Source organism: Acomys russatus, chromosome 7 (genome assembly GCF_903995435.1).
Source record: "Acomys russatus chromosome 7, mAcoRus1.1, whole genome shotgun sequence".
NCBI lineage: Eukaryota > Metazoa > Chordata > Mammalia > Rodentia > Muridae > Acomys > Acomys russatus.
Genome location: NC_067143.1, coordinates 5126164 through 5151279, shown reverse-complemented (window position 1 = coordinate 5151279; position 25116 = coordinate 5126164). Strand labels below are relative to the sequence as shown.

General features: G+C 54.1%; 2 protein-coding genes across 2 annotated transcripts in view; one reads left to right on the top strand and one right to left on the bottom strand.

Moving 5' to 3' along the window:
• Positions 1 to 12: 12 nt before the first annotated feature.
• Positions 13 to 4217, bottom strand: Hrc (histidine rich calcium binding protein). Its single transcript, XM_051148516.1, has 6 exons — positions 1481 to 4217; positions 1331 to 1401; positions 827 to 895; positions 635 to 689; positions 221 to 257; positions 13 to 101 (listed from the first exon to the last, which is right to left on the bottom strand). Exons 1-6 carry the CDS (start codon positions 3963 to 3965, stop codon positions 65 to 67), a joined length of 2754 nt encoding a protein of 917 aa, XP_051004473.1. The 5' UTR covers positions 3966 to 4217; the 3' UTR covers positions 13 to 64.
• Positions 4218 to 5176: 959 nt separating this feature from the next.
• Trpm4 (transient receptor potential cation channel subfamily M member 4) overlaps positions 5177 to 25116 on the top strand; it is a 30237-nt gene continuing 10297 nt past the window's right edge. Inside the window, exons 1-16 of the mRNA XM_051149679.1 lie at positions 5177 to 5406; positions 5649 to 5719; positions 12010 to 12187; positions 12440 to 12620; positions 12755 to 12918; positions 13100 to 13283; positions 15119 to 15180; positions 15270 to 15461; positions 15550 to 15649; positions 17962 to 18074; positions 18871 to 19206; positions 19371 to 19505; positions 20378 to 20507; positions 21320 to 21465; positions 23307 to 23419; positions 23715 to 23792. Coding sequence (XP_051005636.1) covers positions 5383 to 5406; positions 5649 to 5719; positions 12010 to 12187; positions 12440 to 12620; positions 12755 to 12918; positions 13100 to 13283; positions 15119 to 15180; positions 15270 to 15461; positions 15550 to 15649; positions 17962 to 18074; positions 18871 to 19206; positions 19371 to 19505; positions 20378 to 20507; positions 21320 to 21465; positions 23307 to 23419; positions 23715 to 23792 — 2207 coding nt within the window. The 5' untranslated portion in view covers positions 5177 to 5382. The remainder of the gene's footprint in view (positions 5407 to 5648; positions 5720 to 12009; positions 12188 to 12439; positions 12621 to 12754; positions 12919 to 13099; positions 13284 to 15118; positions 15181 to 15269; positions 15462 to 15549; positions 15650 to 17961; positions 18075 to 18870; positions 19207 to 19370; positions 19506 to 20377; positions 20508 to 21319; positions 21466 to 23306; positions 23420 to 23714; positions 23793 to 25116) is intronic.

Sequence of the window (25116 nt, the reverse complement as noted above, 5' to 3'; positions counted from 1 at the left end):
CACTGATGTTTCCAGGAGCTCATTTATTCAGAGAAATAGAGTCAGCTCTTGTCAGGTGGCCAGGTCAGGGCTCTGCAGTCTCCAGCATGTCAGCCAGGGCTCTGGACAGGAGGACACAAAGGTTAGCTAGCCAGTGCCCAGAGGTCATTTAGCCATCATAACCCCGCCCACTGTCCAACTTGACCGGGCTTCATGGCTCAGCCCAGCCCCACACACTTACTGATACAGGGAGGAGGAGAAATAGTCGATGTAGCTTCCTGTGAAGGAGCAGAGAGAGCAGGCTTGAGGGGACTCCAGGAAAGGCACGGAGGGGGAACACTCAGGACAGGTGCCGAAAGGTGGCGCTGAGCTCCCTTCTCATTCCTGCCTCAAACTGAGTCACACCCCTTTCTTCTTGCTTTCGGCCCTTCCCCCTCAGTGTCTGTTTACTTGGGTCCCACCCACTTCTAGGACCGCCCTTCGACATTAGCCCTCCTGACCTTTGCCATGGTCACGCACACCCCGCCCCGCCCCTTTAACCACACCCCACAGCCTCGGTTTACAGCTCAGGTTGGCTCCAAACCCCACTAGCGGTCGCTTTGCTGGGCCCCCTGCCCCCTCCGTGGGGGGTCTGCTCCTCCCCTTCTGTGCTCACCTGGAGTGCAGAGGGTTTCGCAGACCAGCGGGCAGAGGTAGCAGAACTGGCAGTGCTGGGGACAGGGAGAGAGCCTGGTCAGGGAGCGGTGTTAGGGACAAGGATGAGGAAGGACCACCCCAGGATGGAGGCATGGATCCTGGCTTGGGTGCTCCAGGGGTCCCAGCCATCTTTTCTCTGGGAGGGTCTCACCTGACATTGGTCACAGTGTTCCCCCATGTTCTCCTCGTCACAGTGACAGCTTTCACATTCAGTACATCGCTGGAACAGGAAAAGTGTGGTCAGAGCAACCCCTAGCCCAAAATCCTTCAGGAAACGATCATTTCCTCCACGTCTGGACTCAGAGTCCCCTTCTTCTCTGGGGACCCCACTGTCCCTGGTTTCCGATCCCTAGACAACCCCAAGCGGCCCACTCACTGGAAGGCGGGACCTGTGAGTGCTCACTTAGATACCTGCCTGCCAGTCACAGACCCTGGTGGCTGACTGACCCTTATCTGGAGACCTTAACTTCTTACTGGCCCGGTGTCCCCACCCACAGCTTCCGATCTCCAGCTTGTTCTAGAAGCATTTGGGTTTTTTTTGTTTTTGTTTTTGTTTTTGTTTTTGTTTTTGTTTTGCCTTCCCCTCCCACTCCGAGGTTTAGCGCCTCCCATGGCACCGCAGGGCGTGCTGGGCAGACCTGGGCTGGGGACCTACATTGCAGAAAGAACAGTAGCCACACAAGGACCCTGGCTGGTAGTTCTCATACTCCTGGGTATCCTGCTGACCTGTGGGGGACAGGAGGACAACAGTGATTCCAGGTGGCTAACTCTGCCTTCCCCGCCCCCACAGAGCCAGGTCATTTACCTGTGACCTCCCGGCTCTCCTCCTCACTGGAACCTTCTCTGGCCACCTCCCTCCCAGCCAATGGGTTTGGGATGATGGTGAAAGGTAGCAGGTTTTCTTCCAGGATCTCCTCCTCCTCCTCCTCCTCTTCCTCCTCCTCCTCCTCCTCCTGCTGCTGCTGCTGCTTCTTGTGACGCCTCAGTGAAGCCAAAACCTCAGCCCTATATTTCTTGCTCTTTTTCTCATCTTTTTCTTCCTCTTCCTCATCTTCCTGGCTCATGGAAAGGCCGTGACCCTCCTCCTCCGCCGCCTCCTCCTCACTGTGTGCTTCTCTCTGTTCTAAGTCTTCATCTTCCTTCTGAGAGCTGTGGTCATCTTCCTTTCTTGATCCGCCAGAACCAGGCCCCGTGGGCTGTGAGGACTGATGACCAATCTCACCTTGGACAGATGCTCTGTGACCCTGCCTGGTCCATTCCTCTTGCCCTTGTGACCTGTGCCTGGGGGCCTCATGGCCAACCTCAGCAGAAATGTCCTCATCTGCATCTCTGGAGACTCTGTGGTGGTGATGGCCAGGGACTTCTGTCATATATTCATCGAGGAACTCCTCCTCCTTGTCAGAATTGTGGCCTTGGGGTTGGTGGCTTACAGTATGGTGGCTGAACTGGCCTCTTATCTCCTCTTCTTGATTCTCACGTCCAAGACCATGGTGAGCTCGTCTGGGAGACTGGTGCCAATGTTCAGTGGATACAGCACCCTCTTCCTCATCTTGGTGGCTTTGGTGGCCATGGCTGGGGACATGATGGTGGTCCTCATCTGAGTCATCCTCATCTTCTTCCTTCTGATGGCCTCTGTGTCTGTGGGCTTGGTGCTCGTGCTCAGTGGAGTCACCATCATCTTCATCGTCTTCATCACCATCATCTTCATGGCCTCTGTGTCTGTGGGCTTGGTGCCCATGCTCAGAGGAGTCACCATCATCCTCATCCTCATCTTCTTCATCATCACCATCGTCTTCATGGCCTCTGTGTCTGTGGGCTTGGTGCCCATGCTCAGAGGAGTCACCATCATCCTCATCCTCATCTTCTTCATCATCACCATCATCTTCATGGCCTCTGTGTCTGTGGGCTTGGTGCCCATGCTCAGAGGAGTCACCATCATCCTCATCCTCATCCTCATCTTCTTCATCATCACCATCGTCTTCATGGCCTCTGTGTCTGTGGGCTTGGTGCCCATGCTCAGTGGAGTCACCATCATCCTCATCCTCATCTTCATCTTCTTCTTCACCATCATCTTCATGGCCTCTGTGTCTGTGGGCTTGGTGCCCATGCTCAGAGGAGTCACCATCATCCTCATCTTCATCTTCTTCATCATCACCATCGTCTTCATGGCCTCTGTGTCTGTGGGCTTGGTGCCCATGCTCAGTGGAGTCACCATCACCATCATCATCATCATCATCATCTTCTTCTTCATGGCCTCGGCGTCCATGCCTGGAGACATGATAATGTACTTCATCTGACTCATCCTCATCTTCCTTTCTGTGGCCTTGGGCCTGGTGCCCAGGTTCAGGGGAGTCATCTTCATCATCATCGTCGTCGTCGTCGTCGTCGTCGTCGTCGTCATCGTCATCATATTCTTCGTTGTGGCCTTGGTGGGCCTGGGCCTGGTGTTCATGCTCACTGGAGTCACCATCCTCATCTTCACCTTCATCTTCTTGGCCTTGAAGCCTGTGGCTGCGGGCATGGTTGTCTTCATCTGAGTCACCATTGTCTTCCTCCTCTCGGTGCTGATGTCTGTGAGCTTGGTGTCCATACTCAGTGGAGTCACCATCTTCATCTTCATCTTCGTGGCCTTGATGCCTGTGGCTGTGGGCATGATGGAGTTTGTCTGACTCCTCCTCATCTCCTTCCTTTGAGTGGCTCTGGTGATGGCGGGCCTGGTGCTTATTATCTGCGTCTTCCTTTACTTCCACCCTCTCCTCCTCTTCTCCATCATCATCTTCCCCTCTGTGGACATGGCGGACGTGGTGGACATGGCGGTGATACTCACTGGAGACAATGCCATCCTCCTCCTCCTCATCTTCTTGGATGTTGCTCCTTTGTCTGGGGAAGTGGTTCCCAGGCCTTCCCAGATCTTCATTGTCGCGGTCTCTGTGCCCATGGACCGGTCTAACATGCTTTCTGAAGACCTCTTCAGAAACATTCTCCTCTCCAGCCTCGCGGCCAGGGTACCTGTGGTCTTGGAGCCGGTGGTCATGCTCCCTGGAGAAACCTTCATCCTCTTCTCTGGGATCTTTGTCCTTCTCACCTTGATGGCCCCCATGGCTGTGGATGTGGTGGCCAAACTCAGTTGAAATGTCCTCTGAGGACCCAGGGAGGCCAGCATTGATGTTCCAGTTGCCGAGGCCCAGCCTGACCTCTCTCAGCTCCTGGGTCACTACTGGAGGGACCAATAGGTTGGTCACTGTGGCCCAAAGGAGACAAGTATGAAACCATGGCCCCTGGTAGCCCATAGGGACGTTTAGCAGCTGAGCTTCTACCAGGTCTGGCTTCGGCTGCCTCTGATGGGTCCTTATATCTTTTTTTTTTTTTTTTTTTTCTCTTTGCCTCTTAGGTTGTCTCTCTTTTGTAGTATCGCTTCTACTCTCTGCTTGTCTATCTCCCTCAGGTCTTGGGTGCCCCTCTGAGGATGTCCCCTTTGGAGCTGTGACCCTGGCTCCAGGACCTCCCTTCCCACTGCTAGGCCAATGGGGTCTGTCCCCTCCCCTCCTTGTGGCTAAATTTATCCTCAGCCTAGGTTATTCTGGTCTCCCTCCCTGCCTGGCCCTCCCCTCCAGCTCCTTGGCTCAGGACTGGGTGGTGGAGGGGTCTGCGTGGCCAGGAGGGGGGCAGGGACCTGACAAGCTCAAGTTTGGCATCTTTAATGCAGCGGCTAGGCTTTTAGAGTGCTGTGCTGGAAAACGCCTTGGGGCACCGGGAGATGAGGCGTGTGTACAGGAGCAAAGGGACCCCAGCAATGCAAGAATTGTGACAAATGTACAGCCGGAATGGGACATTTGGGGAGAAAGGGTGCCATGCAGAGTCTGAGGAAGAGAGTGAAGGAGTCCTGTCCCCAAGGCACCATGACCTCCTGTCCCTGGAACTCAAATCTGGGGGCAGAAGACTGGGCCAGGTCTATAAATACAACAGAGGGGGAGGGTGCTGGGGGCTCAGGTTACTAGCCCCAGCTGTTCCCACTAGAGGGACTTGGCAAGAGACAGGTGTCACCCTGGCCAGTATCCCCCAATCAATACTTGCCACCATACCCATTGTGTTCTTTGGGGTTTTGTCCTTTATGAGTGAAGCCTCTCCTGCCATTATAGTCACTGGCTCAGGGACCCTGTCCTTCTGAGGAGTCTATCGCCCCACTCCCAACTCTTACTGTGTCTTCCCTGCTCTCTCCTGGTCCGCCTCTCTGTGTCTCTCTGGTTCTGGACTCTGTCTCCTGCCTCCTCGCTCTTAGCATCTCCGTTCATCTCTATATCTGGGTATCTATTCTCTCTCTGTAACTCCGTCCTCTTCTCTGTCTGGATCTCTGCTCCCGGTTCTTTCTCTCGGTCCCTCTCTTAGTTTCTGTCTCTGACTCTTTGGATTTTTCTCTCAGCCTCTGCCTCTGAATGATTTGTCCCTTGCGTGTCCCACTCTGTCTCTTTCCTTCCCGCCGCCCACTCTGCCCTCTGAGTCTCGGTTGGTCGTGTCCCTCGACCCGACCCCATCCCCGGCTCGGTAGCAGAATCTGTCCCTCCTCCGCACCCGCCCTCTCCCCGCCTTCCGTGACGTGTCCCCCGGACTCCCCGCCCCGGGCTGGGCTGCGAAGTTGCGGATCCGGTTTGGTCGGGCGGGTCGGCTGCTGAAGAGAATCCACGGAGCCCGAGGCGCTGCGGCGGCAGCATGGTGGGGCAGGAGAAGGAGCAGGTACCGCACAGGGCAGGATTGGGAGTGAGCGGGGGTCCAAAGGCGGCGCCAACCCCGCCAATCCCAGTCAGATGTAGCGGGCGCTGGGCCAGGGGTTCCCAGACCGAGGGGCTTGGGGCCCTGGCTGAGCCTGTGGGAGGACACTGGACTTCCCAAGGTGTCCCGGGGGGCGCGCGGGGCTCTCCTCGAATCCTGTGGGTCTGACCCGGGTCCCCGCTCTGCCTTTTTGTTCCGGTTCTCAGAGCTGGATCCCTAAGATCTTCAGGAAGAAGGTGTGCACGACGTTCATAGTGGACCTCTGCAATGATGCGGGGTGAGCACTTCGCGGCTGCTGACCTGGCAGCGTAGGTTCGTGGGCCCTGCCCACTGCAGAAGGCTCCGCCCCCTTAGACTGGACTCGCCCCACTCAACAGGGACAAGGCTGTCCACCACAGACAGACCCTTCACTGCCCACGGCAAGAAGGCCCTGGTGCACAGACAGACCCCACCCACCACAGAAGGCCCCGCCCAGAACACAGGCCCCGCCCACAAGGACATTCTAACCCTTACCTCAGACCGAGCCTTGCCCCTGCCATTGTTTTGGGCCACCCTGCAGAGGGCACACCCCAGATTCTGCATTTCCCCCTAGCGGGGCGTGAGGAGGGATGTAAACGCTTCAGGGATCCATCCTGTGTCTTTGTGTCTCGTCTATGTATCTCTGCCTCTTTGTGTCACTTTGTCTCTGTCTACTTCGGGTGGTCTGTGTCTCCTGGCTCTTGTACTCCTCCTGGCTCAGCGGAGTGCAGGCCCCATAACCCCGCCAGGCATACAGAGCGCTGCAGAGTTGGGATAGTAATTCCCTTCTTGGGCCACTCTTGCCACCTGCGCACAGAACGGCTCCTCCCTTCTGGGGGTTGCTGTACAAACTAAACAAGGTCACTTTGGGACGTTTCTGGAACTCTGCCCACCACCTAATAAACACGCGGAAATGTCTACAGCTCCCGTGAGAAGAGGCAATTACCACTTCGTGCTGTGCCGTGGGTGGCAGGGGACACCTAAGCTGTGTGCTTAGTCTCCCTAGCTGGGTTCAGCTTTAAATCAGTTCTCAAGGTGGTCTTTTGGCCAGGGGGGAGAGGGAGGGGGAGGGCAGTGTTATCTGCTTTTGTCCCACTGCTGTGGCACAGGAAAATACTGCGTAAATAAACACAGATACTGCTTTACTGTGGCAGAGGGCCACAGACAGGGTGGCTGAAGTGAGTGAGAGAAACGAGATGCAGGTGTCCCTGGGAAGATGTGGCAGTGCATGCTTGGGCCTTGGAACTGCGTGTTCTAAGTACTTCATAGTGACAGCCCAGAGTGGCCTGAAAGCAGAGCAGAGTTCAGGGTGCAAAGAATATCGTTAAGAGCAAGAAGGCTGGTACCAGACCTCCAGGGCACTCTGAGTGTGGTTTTCCGGGGCTGGGTAGGCTCTGTGTGTGTGAGCTGTGTTAGGTAGGTAGGCTCTGTGTGTGTGAGCTGTGTTAGGTAGGTAGGCTCTGTGTGTGTGAGCTGTGTTAGGTAGGTAGGCTCTGTGTGTGTGAGCTGTGTTAGGTAGGTAGGCTCTGTGTGTGTGAGCTGTGTTAGGTGGGTAGGCTCTGTGTGTGTGAGCTGTGTTAGGTGGGTAGGCTCTGTGTGTGTGAGCTGTGTTAGGTGGGTAGGCTCTGTGTGTGTGAGCTGTGTTAGGTGGGTAGGCTCTGTGTGTGTGAGCTGTGTTAGGTAGGTAGGCTCTGTGTGTGTGAGCTGTGTTAGGTAGGTAGGCTCTGTGTGTGTGAGCTGTGTTAGGTAGGTAGGCTCTGTGTGTGTGAGCTGTGTTAGGTAGGTAGGCTCTGTGTGTGTGAGCTGTGTTAGGTAGGTAGGCTCTGTGTGAGTGAGCTGTGTTAGGTAGGTAGGCTCTGTGTGTGTAAGCTGTGTTAGGTGGGTAGGCTCTGTGTGTGTGAGCTGTGTTAGGTGGGTAGGCTCTGTGTGAGTGAGCTGTGTTAGTTAGGGTGGGTAGGAGTTTGGGAAGCTGAAAGGAAATTGGGGACAAGGGCTCCAAGGTAGGGTGGCTCCTAGGTAGGGTGGCTCCTAGCATGCCTTCTGGAGACTAGGGCGTAGGAAGGCTGTATCACCAAGATGGTGCTGCCCTTCTGTGTACATGAGAGGTCTAGGGGAGGGACCTAGGGAGGGTTCAGACCCCCTGGTACTCAGCAGAGGGTTGAGGCTCACACTGGGGTCTGAGAGATCTCAGCGACAGGTGGGAATAACCAATGGAAGCAGATGAGGAAAATGCAAAGACCTCCCTCCCTTTCCTGCCCGCCCCCCTTACACCTCTGGGTTTAGGCTGCAGTTCAGTGGTAGCACACGTACTTAGCATGCGTTGTTGCTTCATTCCCAGGACCAAAACCCAAACCCAGAGCTGCTAGGTGTGGTGGCACAGGTATGCCCATGCCGTCAGTTCTAGCGTTCAGAAGACCGAGGCAGGGGAGTCACTTTAGTTTTGAGACCAGCCTGGGCTACAGAAGCGGGTCTTATCTCGTCCAAAATTACAGCAACCAAAAGCAGCCAGGGAGCTGGGCGTGGTGGCGCACACCTTTAATCTCAGCATTCGGGAGATAGAGGCAAGCGGATCACTGTGAGTTCAAGGCCAGCCTGATCTATAAAGTGAGTCCAGGACAGTCAAGGCTACACAGAGAAACCCTGTCTGGAAAACCCAAAACCAAACCAAACCAAAAAAACCCAAAAGCAGCCAGGGGCCGGAGAGGTGGCCCAGTGGTTAAGAACACTGGCTATACCCAGGCTTGGTGGCGAACGCCTTTAATCCCAGCACTCAGGAGGCAAAGGCAAGTGGATGGATCACTGTGAGTTTGAGGCCAGCCTGGTCTACAAAAGTGAGTCTAGGAGAGCCAAGGATGCACAGAGAAACCCTGTATGGAAAAACCGTTAAAAAAAAAAAAAAAAAAAAGGACAGGGGCTGCTTTTGCAGAGGATAAATGCTCAGCACCCACAGATAACCACCTGTAACTCCAATTCCACGGGATCTGATGCCCTCTTCTGTCCTCTACAGGCACTGGGCATACGTGGTACACAGACGTACATGCAGGCAAATGCTCACAAAATAAAAAAGCAAAACCCCCCCACCCAACAAAGGCCCCTCACGTCTCTGAAGGCCTTTAAGACAGACAAACGCTAGCCGATACTGTCCACTTCCTGTCTCCAGAAGCTTCTTAACTGTCTCCCTCAGCCTGGAGGGAGTGGGGGGGATGGGGGGCCCTGGGGCTAGAGTGTCATGAAGGGCAGCCAGGAGGCTAGCATGGTTCTCAGAGTGCAGCAAAGGGAAAAGAAAGCCACCGTGGGGGTTGGCTTACAGCTTTGTGGAGAGAGGGAGGACCAGGCCAGGATTTCCAGAATCAGTGCATTCCACAGTGGCCAGGCACCTTCTGATGGTGAGATGACACTTGAATGGAGCCATTGTCCTGTCCCATCGTTGTCCCCCACCCCACCCCCGCCCCCCATAGAACAAACATGGCAGGAGATAGGCAGGCACAGGAACCATTGCCAGCACTATGTGACCAGAACTTGCTTTCTCCTGGGAAGGCGATGCTCACTGACCAGACTGAGTATGGTGATGGTGGGCTACTAGCGGTAATGGGACCCCAAGATATGGACTGTGCGACGAGAAACTGAATTTTCTTTCGATTTAGGTTTTTTGTTGTTGTTGTTGTTGTCTTTGTTTTTGTTTTTTGAGACAAGGTTTCTCTGTGTAGCCTTGGCTGTCCTAGACTTGCTTTGTAGACCAGGCTGGCCTTGAACTCACAACGCTCCACCTGCCTCTGCCTCCCAAGTGCTGGGATTAAAGGCGTGCGCCACCGCAGCCCGGCTCGATTTAGTTTTGTGTGTGCTCCCGAGTGCAGCTACAGACGTGTGCACGTGTGCATATAGAGGCCCAAGGACAGGCTCAGGTAGCATTCCTCACACACTGTGTGCCTTGGGCTTTAAGGCAGGGTCATGCCTCGCTCTAGCCTGGGTGGCCTAACTAGCCCCACGGAAACGCCTGTATCTTCCTCCCCAGCGCCGGGACTAGAGCTCTGCTGCATCATGCCATGTGTGTGGGTCCGAGGGGCAAACGCCGGACCCCATGTTCTCGAGGCAAGCTCTTTCTCCTGTGCGGTTTTTTTTTAGTTTAGTTTTTTCAAGACAGGCTTTCTCTGTGCAGCCCTGCCTGTCCTGGACTCACTTTGCAGACCTGGCTGTGGCTTCAAACTCAGAGAGACCCTCCTGCCTCTGCCTCCCGAGTGCTGGGATTAAAGCCTGTGTGGATAATAGGCCCCTGGGGCCCGGTGCTGCAGAACCTTTGACTAAAGGAACAGAGGGTGCCCAGGGAGCCCACGAATGAGGGTCAGATGGATAAGAGGATTGAGGGGGGTGGGGTGAGGCAGGGTTGGGGTCCTCTGACGTTAGAGAAGGAGGTGGTTGTGTCCCTTACTGTAGCTCTGGGAAGACAGCAGGCTGTAGGTGTGGACCTGGTGCATATCCTGGGCACAAGCGGTAGCAGGGCCTCCATCACATCACCTGGTCCTTACGAACCTCATGCGAGCTTGTCCTCCTAGCACTCAGGAGGCGGGGCAGGAGCTCAGGGTCAGCCAAAGCTAGTTTTAGACCAGCTTGCACTCTGAAAACAAAATCCCAAGGGGTGGAGGGCGCAGTGATGGCTCAGGGGCTAGGAGCACTGGCTGCTCTTGCAGAGGGCCTGAGTTCAATTCCCAGCACCTGACAACCATCTGTAACTCCAGTTCTGAGGGTGACATGTGTGCACGTGGTACATGATGCACACGAAGGCAAGTATCACACATTAAATATTAAAATATTTAAGGGGAAAAAAAAACCCTGAGGGCCTGGGGAATTTGGCTCAGATACAAGAATACTTGCCTGCTATGTGCTCAACCCTGGGCTCGAGTGCAGCAATAAAATAAGCCAGGAATGGCAGTGCACACGTAATTCCACCACTCTCAAGGCTGAGGCAGGAGGATCAGAAATGTCAGGCAGAAAAAGAAAAAGAAAGAATCTGTGACTAGCTTTGGCTATAATAAGCTTGAGGCTAGCCTGGGCTACTAAGAGCCTTTGTTACCCACACCCCTGCATTCCTTAGCTTCTGTGAGTCTCCCTGCTATTCTAGAGTCAGGGCCAAGGAGAGTTAGCTATGTTCCCCCTAAGTCCCTGCATATCACTCTTGGAAACTAAGGTGACAGTCACCTGATTAGCAAAGGAACAATTGTATACTTATGATTTTATTGTTTTGGTTTGGTTTTTTTTGTTGAGACAGGGTCTCTCTGTGTAGCCTTGGCTGTCCTGTACTCGCTTTGTAGACCAGGGTGGCCTCGAACTCAACGATCCACCTGCCTCTGCCTCCTGAGTGCCGGGATTAAAGGCGTGCGCCACCATGCCCGGCTTACTTATTATTTTTTTAAACATGCAATTTTTGCTATTTTTTGATGGACATTTTGCATGCGTGTGGTGTGTGTGTGTGTGTGTGTGTGTGTGTGTGTGTGTGTGTGTGTGTGTGTGTGTGTTGCCTGAGAAGGTTGGGAGAGAGTATTAGGTTCCCTGGGACTGGAGTTACAGATAGTTGTGAGCCACCCTGTGGGTGCTGGGAAGCCACTCGGGCCCTCTGAATGCACTTTTCACTATTGAGGCTTCTCTCCAGCCCACTGTGTCCTTATTTCAAGAGGAAAACATTCTCTCTATGGAGACCAGAAGTGGAAACCATCAACTGTTGTCTGGTTCTCAGAATAAGAAAGCAGCGAGCAGGGAGGGGATTGCAGTGGGAAACAGTGAACAGAGAAGCAAGCGATTTTACCTTCTGGCTCATGCCTGGGTCCAGCTGCTCACTCCTTCCTGCCTTACTGGTAGCAAGCCTGGGGACAGGCCAGCCCCAGGCAGAGCACCCTCCTCGCAGTCAGGGAACTCTGAAAAAGGCTGGACTTTTCTACTCTGTACTTCTCGGTTATTTACAGTTCTGTTTGGAGTTCACACAGCCGTCTCCAGCTGGGGCTGGGTGCTATCCTCACTTCAGGATTTTCCTGGCTCCTCTGAGTTCTGAGGAGCTGTTACTATTTTTGTAATGGAGGAAATTTAGTCTCCATGAAGAGAAGATGCTTGCCTCAGATTGCACACTGGCCTCAGCCTCCGGTACCCAGACCTTTTTTTTTTTTTAATTTTTGCTGTTTGAGACAGGGTTTTTCTGGAATCCTGAACTCCCTCTTCAGACTGGGCTGGCCTCAAAGCCTCAGACCAGGATTAAAGGCGTGTGCCACCACACCCAGCTTTTTTCCGCTTGAATCATTCTTTAAATTTTCTTTCTCATGATGTATGCCATCTTCTAGGGCTTCGGGCAGCAAAGGCCCTGCCAATGGCCCTGCAAGCCAGTTTCCCTGTCCTGGCTTATTTAGCATGGTGCTTGGCTGTAGGGGTCCCTACCTCAGTCTCTTCTCCAGGCACTCAAAGCCAGTTCTGGGGGACACAGGGCCCATGTGGGCAGGATATGGACCCTTGTACAGGATGGAGTCGGTGGAGACACCCAGGTTTCATCTCTACTCTCATGCCCCCCAGAGGAACCAACTTGTGCCAGTGTGGGCGACCTCGGAATGCCCACCCGTCTGTGGCTGTGGAGGATGCCTTTGGGGCAGCCGTGGTTACGGAGTGGAACAGTGATGAACACACCACGGAGAAACCCACAGATGCCTATGGCGACCTGGACTTCCTGTACACCGGCCGAAAACACAGCAACGTGAGGCCCGCATGTCCGGGCTGCCAGGCTGGGTGGGGCGTGGATAAGACTGAATGCATCTCCCCACTAGCCCACTCTGTCTTTGGGTACCTCTGTCTAAGTGTCTATCCCTCTCTCTCTCTAGGTTCTTGCCGCTTCCCGGTCGATCTGTCTGTCCTCTCTCTCTAGGCCTCCGTCCGCTTCTCTCTGGGTCTGTTCCCTGCTGTCTCTGTCTCTCTGTCCCCCACGTGTCTTTTCCTCCTGTGTCCACAGTTCCTCCGACTGTCTGACCGCACGGATCCGGCCACTGTGTACAGTCTCGTCACCCGCTCTTGGGGCTTTCGTGCCCCAAACTTGGTGGTGTCAGTGCTGGGGGGTTCGGGGGGCCCCGTCCTCCAGACCTGGCTGCAGGACTTTCTGCGTCGTGGGCTGGTGAGAGCCGCCCAGAGCACAGGTGACCACAGGGGTTGGGCACTGTGTCTCCTGGGCCTCGTCCCCCTGCCCGTTACCCTGGTTGGAGGGCATTGCTCTCCCTTCCGTGTTTTGGCTCAGTGTTTCCCGCTCTGTCCCTCCCTTTGTCCTCCGCAGGGGCCTGGATTGTCACAGGGGGGCTGCACACAGGCATAGGCCGGCATGTGGGTGTGGCTGTGAGGGACCACCAGACGGCCAGCACTGGGGGCAGCAAGGTGGTAGCCATGGGTGTGGCCCCCTGGGGCGTGGTCCGGAACAGAGACATGCTGATCAACCCCAAGGTGGGAATGGGGTTCAGAGATGAGGCCCTGGCCTGAAGTGCTGGTCTGAGGGAGGAGGCTGGGAAGAACTCCCGGGTCTGAGGGAGGAGGGTTGGGGAAGAGGAGGAACCAGGGACTGGTCCTTGGGTCTATGGTGGACCATCTTGTCCCTTCTCAAAGACTTATTTGACATTGTCCCCAGGGCTCATTCCCTGCAAGGTACCGGTGGCGAGGTGACCCCGAGGACGGAGTTGAGTTCCCCCTGGACTATAACTACTCTGCTTTCTTCTTGGTGGATGACGGTACACATGGCCGCCTGGGTGGTGAGAACCGCTTCCGCCTTCGGTTTGAGTCCTACGTAGCTCAGCAGAAGATTGGAGTAGGAGGTGAGTGGGATTCGTGTTCAGAAGGCAGCACACAGGACCCCACTGGCCAGGTGTGGTCAGTACTGGGCAGCTTTCCTCTCTTAGAGTCTTGCCCACGCTGGGCATGCTGGGACAGATCTTTAAACCCAGCACTTGGAGGCAGAGGCAGGCTGATCACTGTGAGTTTGAGGCCAGCCTAGTCTACAAAGTGAGTTCAGCATAGCCAAGGCTACACAGAGAAACCTTGTCTCAAAAAACAAAACAAGGGCTGGAGAGATGGCTCAGCGGTTGGAAGCACTGACTGTTCTTTCGGAGGACCCAGGTTCAATTTCCAGCACCCACATGGCAGCTCACAACTGACACCCACAGACACATAATGCACATAAAATAAAAATGGATAAATTACTAAACAAAAACAAAAACAAAACAACAACAAAGAGACGGCTCAGAGCCAGGCGTGGTGGCACAAACCCATAATCCCAGCACTCGGGAGGCAGAGGCAGGCTGATTTCTGTGAGTTCGAGGCCAGCCTGGTCTACAAAGCAAGTCCAGGACAGCCAGGACTACACCCTGTCTTGAAACAAAACAAAACGAGAGAGAGAGAGAGAGAGAGAGAGAGAGAGAGAGAGAGAGAGAGAGAGAGAATAGTTTTACCGGGCTGCAGTGCATCCTGCGGGGCTGGACAGGAAGGACCGTGAGATCCAGGCAGGCTGGGCTGTAGAGTGAGACCCTGTCCCCTAACACCCAAACCAGCAACACTAGCAACAACAAAAACACACATTCAAATTCCTCTAGTGTCATTTCTTCAGCCCGGAACTCCACGATGGGTGAAGTGAAGGGTTGGCCGGCCAGTCCTGGGCAGTCTATTTCCTTATGTTACTGGGTGTAGTAGAATCAACACGCTGTTCCCTTATATGATTTTACTGTTTGGACTTTGTTAGTATTTTTATGGTGCTAAGATTGCCCGTCTGGTTTATTGCCTTCCTTTTCCACTTGTACTCTCACCTCACTGGAGTGTTTAGCCAGTCATGAGGCTGACTCAGGAGCCGAGAGTACAGGTCCCAGCTCTGCTCCCTTCTGAAGTTAGGTGGCCACCCTGGACTTTCTGGCGCGGTCTGTAAAAGGTTCAGAGGTTCAGGGTCGTCCTCTGCTCCCTGATGAGTTTAAGGCCAGACTGGGACGCACGGGACTTTGCTGTGTGAGCATGAGGGCCTTAGAATCCATGTCAAGTTGTCTGCAGCACCTCACGTCTGTAGTCTTACCTCTCCTACGGTGAGAAGAGGGACAGATACAGCTTAGCTTGGTGTATGCAGTGGTGCATAATAAGAGATTCCACCTCAAAACACACCTGAGCTTGTCCTCTGACCTCTACACCCACATATGGCACATGCCAGCTGTACTCACATGCATGACCTCACACATGCTCAAACGCTCACACGCACACAGGCACGCACGCATTTCCCCATCCCAGAGTTCACAATGACCGACAGTGTCCCAGGCTGACGAGGTGGCTCAGCAAGTAAAGGCACTTGCTGCCAAGGCCTGATGACCTGTGTTCCATCCCCGGGCAGGGCCCACAAAGCTGAAGGAGAGAACAGACTCCCACAAATTGTCTTCTGACCTCCACACATTTGTGAGCACCCACCCCCCAACACTATATAAATAAATGTAAATAACAAATTTTTAAAAGAGGAATGACAGTTCCCATGAGTCTTGACCACAGGTTGGGATAAGGTCAATGTCTGCCCCCCCCGCCCCCACGGACTCCTGGGAAATGTAGTTCTTTTCCATCCCCAGCAAAGGTGGGTACAAATGTGACCAAGTTTCCTTTTCCCGTCCTTCCCGCTTTCTCTCAGGGACTGGAATCGACATCCCTGTGCTCCTTCTTCTCATCGACGGTGACGAGAAGATGTTGAAGGTATATGCCTTTGTCTGAGGAGGGAGGAGAGCTAAGGGACACGGGGCAGGAGGGCTGAACCCTGATTTGCTCTCTCCTTGCTCCTGCAGCGGATAGAGGACGCCACCCAGGCTCAGCTTCCCTGCCTCTTGGTGGCGGGCTCTGGCGGTGCTGCAGACTGCCTGGTGGAGACCCTGGAAGATACTCTGGCCCCAGGGAGTGGGGGGCTCAGGCGAGGCGAAGCCCGGGATCGTATTAAGCGTTATTTCCCTAAGGGAGACCCTGAGGTCCTGCAGGCCCAGGTACGGACGGACGGCATTGTGGAAGCAGGGTGGGAGGGCAAGGAGAACCCCAGGTCTGGGCGGGAGACTAGAGTTCTGCGGTCTGCAGGTAGAGAGGATCATGACCCGGAAGGAGCTGCTGACCGTCTATTCCTCGGAAGATGGTTCGGACGAGTTTGAGACTATCGTTCTGAGGGCTCTTGTGAACGGTAGGATGGGCGGGCCTTCCACACGCTTCAGCCTCAGATGATTGGCTGGCCCTCTCTCCACCTTCCATCCCCACCCCTCCCCCGCAAGGCTACCGCTCTCTTTGTGCCTCATATACCGTCCCGTTTCCTAGGTTTCTGCTTGATGCTGTAGGGCAGTTTCCCCTAGACGCTTTATTCTTTTCAGCCATCACTCCCCTGTTGGAAGCACGCATCCGTATGTGCACAGGTCTCTTCTGATCTTCTTTTAGCCACCATTCCACTCGTCCTTCAGCTTTCTTTCTGTTCCCCTTGGCCCACGCATCTTTTCAGCCAGCCCCCACCCATTTCCCACCCACCTATCCTACCATCCATCAACCTACCCAGTCCCTACCCAGCCATGCATCCGTGCATCCCTCCCTCTGTCCATCCACTTGTCTGTACACTCATCCATCCACTTACATATCTATTAAACCATACACCTGCCTACCCATGCATCCACCTTGAATTATTCACCTCCCACCAAGTCCTTTTTTTTTTTTTTTTTTAAGATTTATTTATTTATTACATATACAATGCTCTGCCTGCATGCACACCAGAAGAGGGCATCAGATCTCATTATAGATGGTTACGAGCCACCATGTGGTTGCTGGGAATTGAACTCAGGACCTTTGGAAGAGCAGGTAGCGCTCTTAACCTCTGAGCCATCTCTCCAGCCCCACCCACCAATTCTTTAACCATACATCAACACTTCCATCCGCTCATCCATCTTTCCATTCATCTTAAATCTCTGTGCCGGGCAGTGGTAGCGCACGCCTTTAATCTCAGCACTCGGGAGGCAAAGGCAGGTGGATCACTGTGAGTTCGAGGCCAGCCTGATCTAAAAAAAAAAAAAAATCTCACCACTCTGTGCCATGGGCCGGTGGGTGTGGATTGTAAGTTTGCCCAAAGAGGCTGATATGACCACGGCAAGCCCCCTGAGGCTCAGAGCGAGGGAAGTAACTGGCAGGAGTCCCTCCCCCCACCCCAAGCTAGCGGCTTTGCGTGGCTGAGGACTTACGTCTGTGTGATGCGGTCTCTAGCATAGAATCTTTCTGAGGACACAAAAGAGGTCTGTCTGGTAGCTTCTACATGGCGCAGAGTGCTGGGGTCAGGAGCATCAAGGGATGCAGGCCCTACCAGCTGAGGTGTTAGAGGCCAGGACTTTCCCCTGAGAAGCAGGGATGAGGGTACCAAGACCGGTCCATGTTAGAGAGGACCCCGTGGAGCAGGCAGGGCAGCTGAGTTAGGAGAGATGAGCTCATGGGCAAAGGAGGAGACACGGTGACATGGAGTGTGGATATGACACTTGAGGGGTGCTATGGCCACGGGGACTGGATGGGAGGCATGACAGCACAGTGGCTCAGGGGCTGACATGGGGCTAGATCCTGGGGGCTTTGCCTTGTGGAGTAAGTTGATCTCAGGGAAGAAGGGTATGGGACAAGTGAACAGGAAGGTTAAGGACAGGAGGCTCTTGGGATAAATGATGCCAAGGTAAGACCCACGGAAGCTTGGAGGGGACTGATCCACCAAACTCTTCATCCATCCGACCTACCTGCCACCATCTTTCTATCCACCCACTCATCCGCCCGCCAATCCCCTCACCCATCCGTCCGTGGATAAGCAAGATCTCATCAACCCATTTGCTTTCTTTCTCTTGATGCTTTGGGAAAAGTTCAGAATGGTAATGCGTCTCACTCTAGGTATATTTTTGCTTTTCAAATGAAATGGGAAGCTGTGTGGGCCTGGGCATGTCCACTACCCCTCTTTGGAGCTCTGTTGGCCCAGCCGTCACACTTAGGGAATTCTGGACAAGCTCAAGATGGCTACTACCTAGAACTATTTCTTGTCAAGCCAGGGGTGGTGGCGCACACACTTATTTAATCCCAGCACTTGAGAGGCAGAGGCAGGTGGATCGCTGTGAGTTCAAGGTCAGCCTAGTCTACAAAGCCATCTTAGATGACAAAAAAAAAAAAAAAAAAAAAGGACTACTTTTTGCCATTGATAGCATTCCTGTCAAGAGGGTCACTGTCACTCCAGTTTGTTTGTTTTTTTTTTTTTCCAGACAGGGTCTCTCTGTGTAGCCTTGGCTGTCCTAGACTCACTTTGTAGACCAGGCTGGCCTCGAACTCACAGCGATCCGCCTGCCTCTGCCTCCCAAGTGCTGGGATTAAAGGCGTGCGCCACCACCGCCCGGCGTCACTCCAGTTTTATAGATGAAGAAAGACTGAGGTGGACACCAGCTTGATGTCTACACCCATCCCCTGAGCCTCCACCTCTCCCTCTCATCCTTCCAGCCTGCGGGAGCTCTGAGGCCTCAGCTTACCTGGATGAATTGCGTTTGGCTGTGGCTTGGAACCGTGTGGACATTGCTCAAAGCGAACTTTTCCGAGGGGACATCCAATGGCGGGTGAGGAGTCAGGACATGAGGCCTGCAGACCCTGCAGCAGCAGGGTCCCCCCCCCCTCTTTCTAAGATTTATTATGTATACACTGTTCTGCCTACATGTAGAGGGCACCAGATCTCATTATAGATGGTTGTGAGCCACAATGTGGTTGCTGGGAATTGAACTCAGGACCTCTGGAAGAGCAGCCAGTGCTCTTAACCTCTGAGCCATCTCTCCAGCCCCACTTTCCTTCTCTTAATTGCCCCCTCATCTCTGGTTGTTCCTCTGTCCCTGACTTGTTCCTTCTCTCCTTTTTTACCCATCTATCCTTTATTTTCCCCTTGTTTTTCAAGACAGGGTTTCTCTGTGTAGCCTTGGCTGTCCTGGACTCACTTTGTAAACCAGGCTGGCCTCGAACTCACAGCGATCCACCTGCCTCTCCCTCCCTGAGTGGGCCACCGTGTCCAGTTCTACTGACCTCTCTATCATCCACTCATAGCTGTCTGTCCATCTACCCAACCGTCCATCTCTCTGTCCATCCACCCAGCAATAACTTCATTTACTCATCACCTGCCACCGTCTTTTCGCCCACCAGCCTACTCCGTATCCCCACCCACCAACCCATCCCCACGCTCACCTACGTGTCCATCCACCCGTCTGTCAATCTGTCCACCCGTTCGTCAGCCCCTTCACTCTCCTCCCATCATGTTTCCCTGCGGCCCTATGCCTCCATCTCTTGTCCTCTCTCTCTCTCTCTCTCTGAATTCACCCGTCATGCCTGCATCACCTCATCGCCGTCCCGTCCCTTTCCCTCGCACAGTCCTTCCACCTGGAGGCCTCTCTCATGGACGCCCTGCTGAATGACAGGCCTGAGTTCGTGCGCTTGCTCATCTCCCATGGCCTTAGCCTGGGACACTTCCTGACACCGCCGCGCCTGGCCCAGCTCTACAGGGCAGTGTCCCCTAACTCACTCATCCGCAGTCTTCTGGACCAGGCATCCCATGGTGGCAGTGGCAAACCCCCACCCGGAGCTGCAGAGCTCCAGCCTCCTAACGTGGGGCAAGTTCTGAGGACACTGTTGGGAGAGACATGTGCACCGAGGTACCCTGCTGGCAGTACCCGAGATTCCCAGCTGGTCCAGGACTGCAGAGAGAACGTAAGGACCATGGAGGCTGAGGGTGCATGGCGGGGCTGCATCTGGGACAGGGACAGGGCTTTGGAAAGAGGGTGTACTAAAATGGGGAAGGGCTGTGTTTGAGACAGGGGAAGGGGGAGGCCATGGGTGGGGCTCCGTCTTGTTAGGCCTACTTTTGCTTTCAGGCTTCTCTGCTTATGGACTGGGCCACTGCGCAGCCATCGACAAATGCCAGCTTTGAACAAGCCCCCTGGAGTGACCTGCTTATTTGGGCTCTGTTGTTGAACCGAGCGCAGATGGCCATTTATTTCTGGGAGAAGGTAAACTCCAACTCTCATTCGGGGACCCTGTAGGTCTCACCTTGGGGACCCCCTGAGGCTGCTCTGACCTCTGACCTCACCCAACCTGTACTCTTTTTTTCTCTTTTGTTGTTCTGAGGCAGGGTCACACGTAGCCCAGGCTGGCCTTGAACTTGATATTAGCCCAGGATGACCTTGAACATATGCCACTATCAAGCCCAAGGCTCTGTACATGCTAGGCAAGCTCTCTGCCTAGCATAGGGGTACTGCCATCCCCACCCCTAGTTTGTTTGTTTGTTTGTTTGTTTGTTTTGTGGAAGCATGGTCTTCCTGTGTAACTCAGGTTGGCCAAGACCCTGTGACTCTCCTGCCCCAACCTCATGAATGCGGCACATGACACGCCCCCCCGCCACATGCACTGTCTCTGAATTTTTAAAAGAACTTTAATGACATCGAATATAACCATTGTCTCCTTCTAGAACTTGTCTTCCGAGTCTGAACTCAGTACCCATGAAAATAGCCCCCGGCTGGGAGGTGGTGGTGCACCTTTAATCCCAGCACTCGGGAGACAGGCAGGTGGATCTCTGTGAGTTCGAGGCCAGCCTGGCTTACAAAGCGAGTCCAAGACAGTCAAGGCTACACAGAGAAACCCTGTCTCAAAGAACCAAAAAGAAAAATGAAAAATAGCCCCCCACCACCACCACCACCCGTCCCTGGTGCTCCCAGCCACCACTCGGCTATGCTACGTCTTTGAGTGTGATGATAGTGACCCTGTCTGTCTAATGGCAATTTGTTTGGGTGAACCCTTGACCTCAATGACCCCACTAACATCTGATCTCCCAGCCTGAACTCTGGCCTCACCGTGTCCGTGTCCGCTTTCTCTCTCTTCCCAGGGCTCCAACTCAGTGGCCTCTGCTCTTGGTGCCTGTCTCCTACTTCGAGTGATGGCTCGCCAAGAGTGGGAGGCCGAGGAGGCCTCCCGGCGGAAGGACCTGGCTGCTAAGTTTGAGAGCATGAGTGTGGGTGCGTGGGGTAGGCTGTTGGGGGTGCGCGGGGCAGGCTGTTGTGGGTGAGTGGGGCAGGCTGTTGTGTGTATGCGCGGGGCAGGCTGTGGTGGGTGTGAGTGGGGCAGGCTGTTGTGGGTGTGTGGGGTATGTTGTTATGGGTGTGCGGGTAGGCTGTTGTGGGTGTGCGTGGGGCAGGCTGTTATGGGTGCGTGGGGCAGGCTGCTGTGGGTGCGCGGGGCAGGCTGTTGTGGGTGTGAGTGGGGCAGGCTGTTGTGGGTGCGCGGGGCAGGCTGCTGTGGGTGCGCGGGGCAGGCAGTTGTGGGTGTGAGTGGGGCAGGCTGTTGTGGGTGCGCGGGGCAGGCTGCTGTGGGTGCACGGGGCAGGCAGTTGTGGGTATGAGTGGGGCAGGCTGTTGTGGGTGCGCGGGGCAGGCTGCTGTGGGTGCGCGGGGCAGGCAGTTGTGGGTGTGAGTGGGGCAGGCTGTTGTGGGTGCGCGGGGCAGGCTGTTGTGGGTGCGCGGGGCAGGCAGTTGTGGGTGTGAGTGGGGCAGGCTGTTGTGGGTGAGTGGGGCAGGCTGTTGTGGGTGTGCGGGGCAGGCTGTTGTGGGTGCGCGGGGCAGGCTGTTGTGGATGTGAGTGGGGCAGGCTGTTGTGGATATGAGTGGGGCAGGCTGTTGTGGGTGCGCGGGGCAGGCAGTTGTGGGTGCGCGGGGCAGGCAGTTGTGGGTGTGAGTGGGGCAGGCTGTTGTGGGTGCGCGGGGCAGGCTGTTGTGGGTGTGCGTAGGCACCGCCCTACTCCCTTGGTCCTCACCCATACCCTTGTCCCCAGACCTTTTTGGAGAGTGTTACCACAACAGTGAGGAAAGAGCAGCCCGCCTGCTTCTGCACCGCTGTCCCCTCTGGGGAGAGGCTACCTGCCTCCAACTTGCCATGCAGGCCGATGCCCGCGCATTCTTTGCACAGGATGGGGTGCAGGTGAGCGCAGGACTCAGACAACCATTAACCACACCCCTGGAGTCCACTTGTCCCTAAAACAATGGTTCCCAATCTTTGGGGACTTGAACAATCCTTTCACAGGGGTCGGATATCATGTATTTGCATTAAGATTCATAACAGTAAACTGGGCGCGCCTTTAATCCCAGTATTTGGGAGGCAGAGGCAGGGGAACCTCTGAGTTTGAGGCCAGTCTAAATACAGAGTGAGTTCCAGGACAGCCAGGGCTGCATAGAGAAACCTTGTTTAAAAAAAAAAATCAGCCGGGCATGGTTGCACACGCCTTTAATCCCAGCACTCGGGAGGCAGAGGCAGGCGGATTGCTGTGAGTTCGAGGCCAGCCTGGTCTACAAAGTGAGTCCAGGATGGCCAAGGCTACACAGAGAAACCGTGTCTCGAAAAATAAAAACAAAAACAAACAAACAAACAAAAAACAAAAACAAAAAGAAAAGAAAAAAATCAACCAATCAATCAATCTTAACAATAGCAAATTTACAGTTGTAAAGTAGCAATGAAAATAATTTTATGGCTAGGGTCACCACAACATGGGGATCTGCATTAAAGGGTCCCAGCATCAGGAAGGTTGAGAATCACTGCCTCAGAAAATGTCCCTTTGCTCTGTTTTTCCACAAGAAGACCCTACCTGCCGCCACAGCAAGAACACACCATCTATAATTTTTCACCCCCAGGCAGTGTTGTTGCTAACAGGAAGTACCGTTTCTCACACAGGAAGTCCCTCTTATTCCCACAGGCCATCCCACTCCTCCTAAAGGAAGTACCACTTCCTCAACAGGAAGCTCTTCCCACTTCTTTAAGCTGTTTGTAGAGCTCTGCTTCTCCACAGTGAGATGATGTCTGGGGAGGCTCTCTAGTGTTTTATAGAGAGACAAATCCTCCCCTGAGGGGTGCCCTGTTCACTCCCCACAGCCTCTCTGATCCTGACACATTTTGAGAACGGCCAGGTATCACCAACTGGAATCTGACCAGAGCTCAGAAATTCCCACCCTCAGTGAAGTTCAGTCCACACAACAGGAAGTCCTGTTTACCCTAACAGGAAGTCTGGTTTGTTCCAACTGCAGCAGATCCTGCTGCCTTGCCCATTGAGATGATTTTAGCTGGCATTTCAAACCACTTACCCAGAGTCCCCTGCTTTCAGCAGTGGTGAGGCTCATAGATTCCAGCTCTGCTGGTCTCTGTTTGTTTTTAGCCAATCTTGTGTGTGAAAAGGAGAAAATACTAGAACTCAACCCTCCGGGGTTATGTGATCTGGTCCACGCAAAGTTCTTGGCAGAGCGTCTGCCCTATAGCGTCAGTAAAGCTTGGGTTCTGGGCCTGCAGACATGGGTCACCGGTTAAGGACCCCGGTTTGATTCCTGCCACCTATATGGGAACTCACAACCATTTGTAACTCCAAATCCATGGGGTGTGGTGCCACCTTCTTGCCTATATGGACACCGGGTATGCCATGGTGTTAATCCCCCTGGGCAAGAACAAGGCCACTACCACAGAGTCTGACCTGAATTTGCAGCTTTTCTGCTTTGCAGATCTCTTATGCACAGTAACTTGAAGTTACAAAATCATTTTACGCCCCACAGACATGCACGCGGGCAAAGCACCCACACACATTAAGGGGAAAGTAGGCTGTCGCGCTCTGCTGGCTGGAGCTGAGGAGGTTGCTTCCGATTCCTGAACCCCACGCTCTAACAGCTGAGCCCCCACGTGCGAGCTTGCTCTCTGTGCCCTGGTGGTGTGGCCCAGCCCGCATCAGGGTCTCTTTGGGTGCCCTGGGGAGAGTCAAGCTCTGACGTTCCCACATCCCACAGTCTCTGCTGACCCAGAAGTGGTGGGGCGAGATGGACAGTACAACGCCCATCTGGGCCCTGGTCCTCGCTTTCTTCTGCCCGCCGCTCCTCTACACCAACCTAATCACCTTCAGGTCAGTCCCCTGGGGTCCCGGCTCGGCCCCTCCTTCCCTGTCCTCTCTCTGCTCTCTTACTGTGTCTCTTCCCTGGAAAGGGGGCTCTTTCCCTTCTCTCGAGGGAATGTTCTGAAAGGCGAGGGTTGTTACAGTGCCCTGGCGGTGTCTCTCTAGCCATCTTCTCCATTTTTAAGGCCGTGGCTGTGGAATTGGGCAACTCATTTGTCTCTGTGGTAAAATAAGTTCGGGTCTTTCTCAGGAACCCTTGTGTTTCTGACCCTGTGTCCCGCACCACCCCCACCCCCCATGGCAGGAAATCAGAGGAGGAGCCGATACAGAAGGAGGCTGACTTTGACCTGGACAGCAGCAGCAATGGTGCAGGTCCTGCTGGGTGAGTGACACACCAGCACTGGGGGAGGTGTCACCATGGGCTGGACCAGGATTGTGTCAACTCCCACTTCCCATGAGGCACTGGTGCATGGCTGGATGGAGACTTGGGCTTTTTGCAGCTGACGCTTTACTGAACCATTGAGGACACTGAGGTAGTTTCTAGAAGGCCACACTCAAAGGGCTGACTTGAAATTTGACCCTCAGGGTCAGTGAGATGACTCTGTCAGTAAAAAGTTGTCTCTGCCTACAAGAATGTGGTTATCATAAGAAACCAGTCTGCGAGCATCTGTTAGGTCACTAAGGGAGCATTCATTATTCTTTCTTTCTTTCTTTTTTTTTTTTTTCTTGTTTGTTTTTTTGAGACAGAGTTTCTCTGTGTAGCCCTGGCTGTTCTGGAAATCAACTCTGTAGACCAAGCTGGCCTCGAACTCAGAGATCCATCCACCTGCCTCTGCCTCCCAAGTGCTAGTTGGGATGAATAGGTGTGGGCCACCGGTGGTGCCCAGCCTGGAATGTCTCCTCCTCCTCCTCTTCCTCCTCTTCTTCTTTTTTTCCTTTGACCCACCCCCCTCCTGAAGACCTGGATTTGTTTCTGACATTCCTTGCTGTCACCATATTGCAGTCCCCGTGAAGAAGCAGGCTCAGTATGTGCAATCTTGTGCCTGAGGACTTGTCTAGCCTGTTCTGCTCAAGGCTCTAGGTCTTATCCCAGGCCAAACAAACAATGCAAAACAAAACAAAACAGCCAGGCAGGCGGTGGTGGCGCATGCCTTTAATCTCAGCAGGTGGGAGGTAGAGGCAGGCGGATCAATGTGAGTTCGAGGCCAGCCTGGTCTACAAAGCGAGTCCAGGACAGTGAAGGCTACACAGAGAAACCCTGTCTCAAAAAACCAAACCAAACCAAAACAAAACAAAACAACGAGGAGACAGCCAGTAAAGAACGGCCACATAAGCGTGAGGAACTGAGCTCAGATTCCTAGCACCTGAAATGAAACCTGGGCGTGGCAGCATAAGCCTGTGCTGGCACTGAGAGGCAGAGACAAAGGATGCCCGAGGCCCTGCCAGCCAGTCTGTGTAGCTGAAATCAGTAAGACCTGTGTTCAAATAAGATGGGGAGCAATTGAGGAAGATACCAAACAGTGACCCTTGACCTCCTGTCTCCACCTGGCCATGGTTTTTAGTTTAGTTAATACAATTTAGAATGGACTCAGAAGCTTGGAACCATTTTATTAGAGGTTGAGAGACAACCGAGCAGGCGACGGCGAGCTGCCTGTGAAGAGGAAGAGAGGAAGCCGCCGCCCTTCTGCCATGGAGGTTGGCAAGCA